At 44.3% G+C, this 12,098-nt stretch overlaps 1 protein-coding gene across 3 annotated transcripts in view; it reads left to right on the top strand.

Moving 5' to 3' along the window:
• Positions 1-12,098, top strand: part of MYO5C (myosin VC) — an 88,434-nt gene that overhangs the window by 63,102 nt on the left and 13,234 nt on the right. For all 3 annotated transcript variants that reach the window (XM_036033667.1, XM_036033663.1, XM_036033675.1), the window contains exons 27-33: positions 65-128; positions 214-294; positions 1,180-1,360; positions 2,990-3,083; positions 5,355-5,418; positions 9,187-9,334; positions 10,372-10,459. In XM_036033667.1, the coding sequence (XP_035889560.1) occupies positions 65-128; positions 214-294; positions 1,180-1,360; positions 2,990-3,083; positions 5,355-5,418; positions 9,187-9,334; positions 10,372-10,459 (720 nt within the window). The remainder of the gene's footprint in view (positions 1-64; positions 129-213; positions 295-1,179; positions 1,361-2,989; positions 3,084-5,354; positions 5,419-9,186; positions 9,335-10,371; positions 10,460-12,098) is intronic.

Genomic DNA, 12,098 nt, shown 5'->3' with positions numbered 1-12,098 from the left:
AAAGGAAGGGAGAAGAGAGTTCACGCAAGGACGTAATTTACACAGCTCTGCCTTTTCCTCTCAGAAAAGATGTCAGAGATCACCAAACAGCTTCTTGAAAGCTATGAGATTGGAGATGTCAGAAGCAGGTAAGCATCTTTGTATTATCAGGCATTGAGAAACATGTCACACCTGAGAGAGATACTAGATTTCCTTACCCTCCCTGTCCTCCAGGCTGTCTGTGGAAGACTTGGAACATTTAAATGAGGACGGAGAACTTTGGTTTGCTTATGAAGGACTAAAGAAAGCAACCCGGTGAGTAAGTCCCCTCCCGGTTTTGTCTTGTTTTTCACTTTTTCAAAAATAATAGATTATCAGGAAATCAAAAGTTTATCTTACATAGATTTGGTACACAAAATAAATTTATTATAGTAAAATGACCTAATAATCACTGGAACTATTTCTTTGAGAATTAAGTAATTAGTAATGAAGAACACTGTCTTTATAGGATAAAATGCTGGGTAAAAAAACTCATAAACCTATACAGTAAAAACTGATCATATCAAATAAGTTAGCCATGTTGCTATAGATGTATAGAGGTGTTTAAATTTAAGTAGTTTGCTGCATTTCTTACATTAATAAGCTTTATTTTTTAGAGCAGTTTTAGTTTTACAGCAAAATTCAGCAGTAGTTCAGAGAGTTCTCATATACCCCCCGACCCCACACACGCACAGCCACTATCAACACCTCCCGCAAACGAGTGTGTTTGTTAAAAACCGAGAACCTGCACTGACATGTTGTTCTCACCAGAGTCCACAGTTTATATAAGGTCCACTCTTGATGTTTTGTGGTCTATCGGCTTTGACAAATGTGCAATGAAATGCATCTTTACCACTGTCTCATCATACAGAACGTACTTATACACTACTGTAGTAAAATGTAATTTCAACAGTGTCTAAAATAATATTTCCTATTAACTGCATATTACTGCCACATATGCTTCCTAACTAGCTAGAAGGATTTTCTTATTCTGTGTTCCTAATTCCATGGCCTATGACGATGGGCGTGTAAAGAAACTTTCCATTCTTAGCACACGGCTCTAGCTGTGGGCTTTTGTACCTGCTGCGCGTGCACGCACTCGGTCATCGGTGCAGCAGAGTCCAGCCCACGTGGCTAACTTCTCGGCCCCTCCTCTAACAGTGTTTTGGAGAGCCATTTCCAGTCCCAGAAGGATTGCTATGAGAAGGAGATTGAAGCTTTGAACTTCAAAGTGGTGCATCTAAGTCAAGAAATAAACCACCTGCAGAAATTATTTAGAGAAGAGAATGACATCAATGAAAACATTCGTCACGAAGTTGCCAGGCTGACGTCAGAAAACATGGTATGGTCTCAGCCACGGGCCCCGGCTGTGGCCGTTATTCTGAGATGTTATTTGTTAGTGGAGTAAAATCCCATTTCTTGCCAATAAAACAATGGATCCGACTTATGTTTTCTAGTAGTAAAATAATTGGGTCAGAAGAGAAACTATCAAATTATCCCAGGCTAGAGCACACTTTGATTTGAGAATGTTTTTCCCCCTATAGGATGGGTCCAAATTGTGTGTGTGTTTAAATCTAAGTTTTTAAAAAATCTAGTCCTAACCCCTTGGAAAGTGACCAGAAAAACATAACAGTAAAGGGTGACTCTTGAGAGGGGCGTGCATTCAGGAGGTCAGTCTCTCTGCTCGTGCCCCTCCCCTCCCCTCCCCTCCCCTCCACGCTGCCTGTTCTTTCCCACGCATGTGTCTCATCCTTTCTTGTAACTCATGCCTACTGGTATGAAGAAATGCTTCAGAGATCTCCTCACTCACAGCATACCCATTCTTGGCCTCACATTCTCTGTAGCCACCACCCCATTTCTTTGGGGGAATTGACCAGACTTCTCAATGGTTATCCAACTGTGATTTCTCCATTTACCCCCTGTTTACTCTATGGCCACTGTGGCTCTATGGCCACTGTGTCACATGTCCCCTCCCACTAACTGAGTCTGTCTACACCAAGCTGAGCACACAGGGTTCATTTTCATTCTTGTCTTCGTCTCTGAGAAGCGTCTGATGACTTAACCGCTCCCTTTCCTTCCTTATTGTTCTGGTGGCTTCCAGGACACCACCCTTTCCTCAGTTTCTCACCCCACTTCACTGACTGTCCCTCCTCAGCTCCTTCACTGTCTCCCCCTCCCCTCCCTCCCCTGAAACTACTAGGAAATCTCAGATCTGTGTCAGCAGGTGAAGAGATGGGACCCTCCCACTGAGGACATGTGGACCAGTAGTTAAGGACCTCCACATCTTTGTTTATTCCTTAGGTAAAACTTTCATGAGGAATATGTAGTAAAATCCAATTGCACAATTAAACAAGTACTCTTTATCTGAACTTCAGAGGCATAGGTGTTTTTATAAACTTGGACAACAGAAAAACTATTTTTACCTGCCTGAGGGTAGAGGTGATGAGCATTTTAAAACTATATAGACAAGGACAAATGATTGAGAAACATGCTGGACCATCCAGACCTCCACTAACAGAGCACAGCCTGGAACTCGAAGGGTGCGATGTGCCCTGTTCAAGATGACTTTCTGCCCCTGGGTGAGGAGGTGATGTCTCTGGGTCTGGACCACGGAGGCTGGCTGCCATTCCTCACTTCACCCCTCCCTCAGCTCAGCACAGAGCACTCCCACAGCCCCTCCCTCAGACACACACTTCCTTCTCTCCAGGAGGCGGCGGGGCTGTGGGGACTGTGGCTGTGTGAGCACAGCTTCCTCTGAGCACACTGGTATTTCTTGTGACTATGGAGGTCTTGAGGTAAAAAAGTCATAATTCCAATCCATTCTAATATCTTGGCTGGCCTTCTTACACAGCTTACAGGATGTATGTTTGATGGGCTCCTAGACAGTTTAGTTTGCTTCTGACCAGCTCTGAGATTTTAAAGTTCATAGATGAATATTTTATAGTCTAATAGTTCTAATTCTTCTCTTTAGATGATCCCAGACTTTAAACAGCAAATTTCAGAACTGGAGAAGCAGAAGCAAGACCTTGAAATCCGCCTGAATGAACAAACGGAAAACATGAAAGGTAACTGGAACCCTCATGAAACTGCTTTTAGAAAACGGTGTCCTCTCTGCAGGAAATGACAGAAAAGTATCATACCCAGGGGGCTCAAACTCTGACTTCCCTCCTGGCCAGGCACGGGACATAAATGTGAGAAATGGGCTGTGTGGGGCTTAACAAGGTACATGGGCACTTAAAGGTGGAAGCTGCCTCCAAGCTTTGGTGGTTGCTGCCGAGTAGGAATGCTGGCCCCAGTGCTGCTCGGTATTCCTGTTTTTAAAAGAGAAGCCATTTTTATGTGAAATAAAAATTTTTAAGTGAAATATCATAATTTTTTAAAATATATTTTATTGATTATGCTATTACAGTTGTCCCATTTCCCCCCACCACTCCCCTCTACCCTGTACACCCTCTCGCACCCACATCCCCCCCTTTAGTTCATGTCCATGTGTTGTAAGTTCTTTAGCTTCTACATTTCTCATACTATTCTTACCCTCCCCCTGTCTATTTTCTACCTACCACCTATGCTACTTATTATCTATACCTTTTCCCCCTCTCTCCTCCTCCCACACCCCTGTTGCTAACCCTCCATGTGATCTCCATTTCTGTGGTTCTGTTCCTGTTCTAGTTGTTTGCTTAGTTTGTTTTTGCTTTAGGTGTGGTTGTTGATAATTGTGAGTTTGCAGTCCTTTTACTACACATGTTTTTTTTTAATCTTCTTTTCTTAGATAAGTCCCTTTAACATTTCATAAAATGAGGGCTTGGTGATGATGAACTCCTTTAACTTGACCTTATCTGAGAAGCACTTTATCTGCCCTTCCATTCTAAATGAAAGCTTTGCTGGATAGAGCAGTCTGAGATATAGGTCCTTGTCTTTCATGACTTGGAATACTTCTTCCCAGCCCCTTCTTGTCTGCAAGGTCTCTTTGGAGAAATCAGCTGACAGTCTGATGGGAACTCCTTTGTAGGTTACTGTCCCCTGATCTCTTGCTACTTCTAGGATTCTTTCCTTCGTTTTTACCTTGGCTAATGTAATTATGATGTGCCTTGGTGTGTTTCTTCTTGGGTCCAACTTCTTTGGGACTCTCTGAGCTTCCTGGACTTCCTAGAAGTCTATTTTCTTTGCCAGAATGGGGAAGTTCTCCTTTATTATTTGTTCAAATATGTTTTCAATCAGTTGCTCTTCCTCTTCCCCTTCTGGTACCCCTATAATTCGGATGTTGGAACGTTTAAAGATGTCCTGGAAGTTCCTAAGCTTCTCCTCATTTTTTTGAATTCTTATTTCTCCATTCTTTCCTGTTTGGTTGTTTCTTTCTTCCTTCTGGTCCACTCTATTGTTTTGAGTCCCAGTTTCCTTCCCATCACTATTGGTTCCCTGTGCATTTTCCTTCATTTCTTTTATCGTAACCTGCATTTGTTCATCTAATTTGTGACCAAAATCAACCAATTCCGTGAGCTTCCTGATCACCAGTGTTTTGAACTGTGCATCTGATAGGTTAGCTATCTCTCAGTTGCTTAAAAGGATGAGTTCTGGGGCACTGATTTGTTCTTCTGTTTGAGCCATCTCTCTCTCTCTTTTTTTTTTTTTTGGTCTGGTTGCACCTGTTATGGTGAGGGGCGGAGCCTTAATTGTTCACCAGGGCTGGGCACCCCAGTTGCTAGATTGTGACATTGTATGTGGGGGGCGGGGTCAAGAGGAAACAATGGTGGTAGCCCCGTTCTCTGTGAGACCTCAGTCCCTTCTCTGGGATCCTGGGTTGCGTGCTCTGCCCTGCTCCACAATTGCTGCCTCACTGGGTCTGCCAGCTGCCACTTGCATACTCAGGGTCCACCCACTGCGATCTTGTGCGCCCCAGATGCCTTACACGCTCCCAGTTGCCTTATGTGCCCAACTTTCTCTGCTCTCCACGCCGCGACCCACGCCTGGCTGCTCGTCTCTGCCCCTCCTACCGGTCTGGATGAACGGGTCTATTTCAACTTCTTGGCTGTCCGACTTCCATTCAGATAAATTTACTGTCAGTTCTGGATGTTATTCTGCCTCTAAATTGTTGTTCCAATCTTGGTTGTGCATAGAGGTATGGTGCATCCACCCATGCCTCCATCTTGGCCAGAAGTCCAAAATATCACAATTTTAAAATAATGGCTTAAAAATAGTTTGAACATTGTTCAGGTCAAACAAAACCTAATCTCTGGCTGAATACAGCTTAGGACCCCTGACAACTGTACATAGGACCAGGCCCAAATCAGAACCCAGTGCTATGGCCCCGGAAGTACTGACAGTTTTTCTCACTGCAGGAAAAGTAGACGAATTATCTAATCAGGTGAATGGCAGTCAAGAAGAAGAAGGAATGAAAAAAAGGTAAGTGTTAACATGGATTACCTCAAATTCACACTCATGACATGATGCTTTTCTGAAATTGTGGGAAATACTAAGATGTGTTACTAAGCTGAAAAACCCAGGTGCTATTTAAGGTGCATAATATATTAGCATTTAAATATGAGGGAAAGAATGCATGTGTGTACACACACACATACACACCTGTGTGGGACAATGTACAGAACAAAACGCTGTTGCCCGCAGGGAGTGCAGCTGGATGGCTGACGCACAGGGGAGGGGAGGAGACTTACTCTTCACCATGTATACTTCTAAACCCTTAGAATATTACACCACGTGGACATGGATCGTCTGTGCAAAAATCTGGTTAAAAAGAAAACATTGTGGGAGACAGAACATATCTTCTCATAGCAGTGCATTTAGGGCAAAGCTTAAAATCCATGTTGATAGAAGATCTTCACTGATAATCGCCCTAGATTTATTATATCCTGACCATCAGAGTACTTGGTGCCACAGAGGATCCTTGTGAGGAAAATGTTCTGGAGCAGATTTCCAGTCAAGATGGCAGCATAGGCAGACATGGCTCACCTCTTCACACAACCACATCAAAATTACAACTACAATATTGGACAACCATCATTCAGAACCATCAGAAACCGAGTCGAAAGGAAGTATGACAACTATAGAATTAAAGAAACCACATCCATCCAGATGTGTAGGAAGGGCACAGATGCAAAATGGGCTGGTCCCACACCCACATATGGTGGATAAAATTTGGGAGGGATATCTCAGGAGCAAGGAGTCTCAGCCCCACACCAAGACCCACCAGCACAAAGTTCTAGTGCCAGGAAGATAAGATCTCACAACTTTTGGCCACAATACCCAGCAGGGATTGAGTCAGTGGAAGAAATTTCTAGAGCCCCAACCAGTTCCTCTTAAAGAACCCATATACAGACCCACTTACTCACACTCACTGCCTCTGAGCTCCAGCACCATGGCAGTACCTTGGTGCTGGAGGCATAAATGGCATACTGAGAGAAACTGAAGTGTCTGGCATCAAAGTGAACAGAGGCCATTGTCTCTTTTCTAAGCCCTCCCCCCCACAGAGTTTGCAAGCTGGTTCCATATCTGAGATTCCATCAACCTGGCTATCACTGTTTGACCCACCTTGGAGATCCCCAGAGACTCCACCCCACCTAATTTACCAGTCCACTCAAGCTGCTTTTCCACAGAATGGCTGGTCTTGGCTCATGCTACACACCTTCCTAAATCCTCTCAAACAAGTAATGGCTGGCTTCAGTGAGCCCCAGGCCCAGCACTAGCAGCAGCCAGCTTAGATTCACAGCTTGGCTTCTGGGAATATCCAAACCCAGCATAAATAGCCATCTCAGATGGCTTTATAGCTCAGGCACGATGGCCCTGGGAAAAATACAGGTGGGAGCTGACCTTGGCCTGCACCACCCAGAAAACACACAGTGGACAGCTACAGACCTTGTCGGAGCACCACCACCCTGTCCATGCACAACTGATCCTCCATGGAGGACAGTGGTTGATGGTTGGTGGTCACAGTCAGTCCTTGCAGCTGACTGGCCTGAGTAAATCCCTCCCATTGATCTGCCAACACCAACAAAGTCTCAACTACAAGAGGAGGGTGTATTCAGCCCACATAAAGGGTGTACCTTGAGTACCCAGCTTAGGTGATAGGAGAGGCTGTGACAGTGTACCCTAAAGGTCACCTACTACTTTAGGCCACACTACCAGGACATGGAGTCAAAGCAGCTATACTTAATACATAGAAACAAACACAGGGAGGCTGTCAAAATGAGGAGACAAAGAAATATGGCCCAAATGAACAGATCAAAACTGCAGAAAAAGAGCTAAACAAAAGGGAGATAAACAATCTATCAGATGTGGAGTTCAAAACACTGGTTATAAGGATGCTTAAGGAACTTAGTGAGGACCTCAGCAGCATAAAAACGATCCAGTCAAATGAAGCCTACGCTAATTGAAACAAAGAACAATTTACAGAAAAACAACAGTAGAATGGATGAAGCCAAGAATCAAATCAATGACTTGGAACATAAGCAAGCAAAAAACAACCAGCCAGAACAAGAAGACAAAAAGAATAAAAAAATATGAGAATAATGTAAGCAGCCTCCAGGACAACTTCAAGAGGTCCAACATTCACACAATAGGGGTGCCAGAAAGAAAAGAGAAAGAGTAAGAAATTGGAAATCTATTTGAAAAAATAATGAAAGAAAACTTCCCTAATTTGTTGAAGGAAGTAGACATGCAAGTCCAGGAACCACAGAGAGTCCCAAACATGATGGATGCAAAGAGGCTCACTCCAAAACACATCATAATTAAAATGCCAAAGGTTAAAGATAAAGAGAGAATCTTAAAAGCAGCAAGGGAAAAGAAGTTAGTTACCCATAGGGGAGTTCCCATAAGACTCAGCTGATTTCTCAAAAGAAACCTTGCCTTTTTGGAGGCAAGAAGGAATTGGTAAGATATATTCAAAGTCATGAATAGCAGGGACCTACACCCGCGATTGCTCTACCCAGCAAAGCTATCACTTAGAATCAAAGGGCAGATAAAGAGCTTCCCAGACAAGAAAAATTTAAGGAGTTTATCATCACTAAACCATTATTATATGAAATGTTCGAGGGACTTATTTAAGAACAGAGATAGAATCATGGATACAGAGAGCATTTTGATGGTTGCCAGATGGGAGTGGGGTGTGGGGAATGGGTGAAGAGGTGAGGGGGTTAAGAAATACAAATAGGCAGTTACAGAATAGCCACGGGGATGTAAAGTACAGTAGAGGAAATGGAGAAGCCAAAGAACTTATATGTATGACCCATAGACATGAACAATGGTGTGGGGATTGCCTAAGGGAATGGGGAGTGCTGGGTGGAGGGGGGCAAAAGGGGGAAAATTGAGACAACTGTAATAGCGTAACCAATAAAATATCATTTTAACAAAAGGAAAGAAAATGTTCTGTTTTGCTGCCAGGTTGTTGAGATGCTTAATTTTCAGAGCAATTAACAGACACTATGTCCCAGAGAGCATTTTTTAGTCCTGTGACTTCATCGACAGGATAAGGAAGAAATGAGTGTCCATTAGGGAAGTGATGAGACACCATTTTAGAATTCTCTTCTTTTTTCATTAAATTATTTTGCAATTATAGCTGACATGCAATGTTATATTAATTTCAGGCGTACAACATAGTGATTAGACACTTACCTGTCTTACAAAGTAATCACCCCGATGAGTCTAGTACCCACCAGACAATATACGCAGTTACTACAGTGTTACTGACTCTATTCCCCATGCTGCACTTTCCACCCATGAGTATTTTGTAATTCTTTTAACGGGCTTCCTCTTGTCTCTCTGACTCCCTGGCTTTTTGGGTGTCTGATCTCCAGGCTGATTACAAGGAAGGTATTGAAGCTTTTGGTCACGAGGGTCTGAGCGGTGCAGATGTCCTGTGGGCACAGTCAGGGAGTGTAGGTGTAGGTAGGGTGAGAGCCTGGACCTCTTACAGGTTACGGAGACTGGGGCTGTCCGTAGACAGTGTTATACGCCAGCCAGCCCTGGTATCCTTCCACCCCCTTCAAGGACTCCTCTATTCAGGTACGGTTGCTTTACACATAAACTGACCAGAGCATTGTTCTATCTTTGACTTTGACTTGACTGTGACTGTTTGAAATATCAGTGACTGTGATGGCAATGAGTGACTTCTCCATGACAGTCAAGCCCATACCGAAATTTCCTCTCTCCTCTTTTCAGGACCATAGAAGCCCAGAATGAAATGAAGCTGGCTGATAAGATTCAAGAAATGCAGGAACCCAGCCAGCACCTGAAACCATTTGAAACTGAAAGTGAAATGGGGAGTCAATTCCAGCAGGAAGCATCTCGTCTCACTATGGAAAACAGGGTGAGAAGTTTATTCAGTTGTTGATAAATGACTGCGTGCCTGTGTGCAGATGTCACAGAAAGGGGGACACACCACCTAAAGCATGTGATGTGCAGCTGTAGACAGGTGGTCTCTGAGGCTGAGCCCACTGCTGGGAAGTCTCGGGACTTACAGGGAAGTGCCTGATAAAGTAAAGGGAGGCCCAGAGGAGGGGTGAGGCGGTGCAGGGCCCTGGGCTCTGTCCCGTGGACAGCACCCTCCGAGATGCCATTGCTTGTGTTTTCTTCTGGGGGTATGTCTTTCCTACAGATGTTATAGTCATAATGTTCTTCTGTGACATGGTCATGGTAGTAGATGACAGAATCTAAGTCATTAAAGTCTTCATCAGACTGAAAATGCCCTTGTCAAAATGAAACTGGGCAACTCCATGTTAGTCCCTAACAATTGTTTTGAAATTTTATTGGTGTGTGAAACCTATGAGACTAAGAAGCTGCAGAGTAGCAGATGGGGTGCCTTCCTGGGAGATGGAAACTCTCAGGCCCCTGACTGGCCTCTCCGACCGTGACCGGCGCAGTGGGCAGCCTGGACGTGTCCATAGGCCCTGCTCCCCATTGTCAGGGTCCCCCGTTTTCTGTGTCACAGGAAAACTATGATACGCTAAAGTTATATTTTAGAGTGGAGGATTTAACTTTGAAGAGTAATTATATCTAAAAAAGAGGAATCCAGGGAGTTTAGTATCCAACAGGAAGTAGCAAACTCCAGTCAGGGGCACCTGGATGATGGCCATCTCTTTCCTGGGGGATTCAACTATCTCAGAGAATAAACTCCTGGAATCGCACCAAATAAACAGCTGCCCATGCACATGAATGTGCATGCGAGGTGGTCCTGCCTGCCTGTGTGTCCCTGGGGTCTCAGCTGGGGCCAGTGGAAGTGTGGGTGGGTCACGTGCATGTTGCATGTCTTGTCCGTGTGAACTGCCACTCCTTAGCTGTGAGTGTGTCACTCTGGCTATGCATTTCTGGCTAGGTTGACATCCTTGTTTCTTTTGATCTCTGCAGGATCTGGAAGAACAGTTGGACATGAAGGACAGAGTGATTAAAAAGCTACAAGACCAAGTCAGGACTCTCACTAAGACCATTGAAAAAGGTAGGAAAAATAGCATTCACTTTCTTATTTCTCGAACTTTCAGCTAACGTCAACGTGCGTTGTCGAAGTGTTTATTTTTTGATCTGACCCCAAGTCTTTGAAATCCAAAGGAATGATTCTCAACTGGTGGGTTTAGGGCCTCAGTAATGCTCAGTAATGGCTGATGTAAAGAGAGATCCTTCGAGACAGGCAGATGGCTCTCCACCCCTCAGATAATAACCATGTCTGTCCTTCCCAGCTCCTCCTTGTGTCCCCACTGTTGGGACTGATGAGTGATCTGTCATCTCTACATGAGGACTTCCAAAATGTACTTCCCACTCCTCGCCACTTTTCTGAATCTCAGTCCCTTTTGCCTCTAAGATGACCTCCTCTGCCTTTATCACCTCCAACCCAACATGTCTAAAGCAGAATGCATCAGCTTCCCTTCCTGTATTAGTTATCTATTGTCACATAACAAAGTACCCCAAATCTAGCAACTTTAAACAATGAACAGTGTGTTGTTACACACAGCTCCTGAGGGTCAAGAATCCAGAAGCAGCCTGGCTCCGTGCTTGTGGCTCTGAGTTGCAATCCAGTTGTCAACAGGGGCACAGCCATCTGAGGGGTTAACTGGGGGCGGCGGGTCTGCTCCCAAGCCCATTCTCTTGCTCACCGCATAGGTAGCACTAGCTTCCAGGGTTCCTGCAAGGAATATACCCAGATCTGTTCATGATCATACTTGAGAAAACCCAAAGTATGATGCCCTTGTCAGGTATTTCTGCTTCGTTTATTGTTGTTCTTCCTGGTCCAGATGCAATTTGCCAATCAGAAGTCATCCTTCCTATTGCTTAGTAAAACAGTTAACACTCTACCTTTATCAGTCTCCAAGGGAACAGAGCTAGTAAGTTAGTAGAGAAATTCTCATGCAACAATGAGAGAGATGTGTTAACTGTTTATCCACACTACCTTCTTTTACTGTCACCAAGGGCTTCTCACTTTTCTTGGCCCAACTGGCGTGCTACCTCCTTCAACAAACATTTTCAACAGTACCAATTCACCACTGTGTGAATTCTTATAGCTCCTGCATTCATTTCCCATGGCTGCTGTAACATCACCACAAAATTAGTTACTTAATAGATAGAACACAGATTGATTAGGTTACAGTTCTGGAAGTCAGAAGTCCAGAATGGTTTTCACTGTGCTAAAACCAAATGTCAGCTGGGCCACATTCCTTCTGGAGCCTTCAGGGGAGGGCCCATTCCCTGGCCTTTGCCAACATTGACTCTCTAACCTCCGCTTCTGTCATCACACCTCCTCCTCAGAATGTACATGAATCTTTGGGGACCAGAAGGCAGACTGTGGCCCACCCAAAGATGACCTTGTCCCAACCCCTGGAGCCTGGGAATGTGTTACCTTACATGGCAAAAGGGATTTTACAGATGTGATTAAGTTAAGGACCTTGAGATGGGGAGATTATCCCAAATTATCTACGTGGACCCAATATAAGGAGAGAGACAGGAATGTCAGAGTGAGAAAAGGTGATGTGACCACAGCAGAGGAGAGGAGGAGACACAGTGACAGAAGCAGAGGTCAGAGTGATGTGGCCACATGCCAAGGAACGCAGACAGCCTCCAGAGCTGGAAAATGCAAGTACCAGATT

The sequence above is a fragment of the Phyllostomus discolor genome, chromosome 1 (genome assembly GCF_004126475.2).
Source record: "Phyllostomus discolor isolate MPI-MPIP mPhyDis1 chromosome 1, mPhyDis1.pri.v3, whole genome shotgun sequence".
NCBI lineage: Eukaryota > Metazoa > Chordata > Mammalia > Chiroptera > Phyllostomidae > Phyllostomus > Phyllostomus discolor.
The sequence above is the reverse complement of the archived record's forward strand: the minus strand, read 5'-3'. Positions and strand labels throughout refer to the sequence as shown.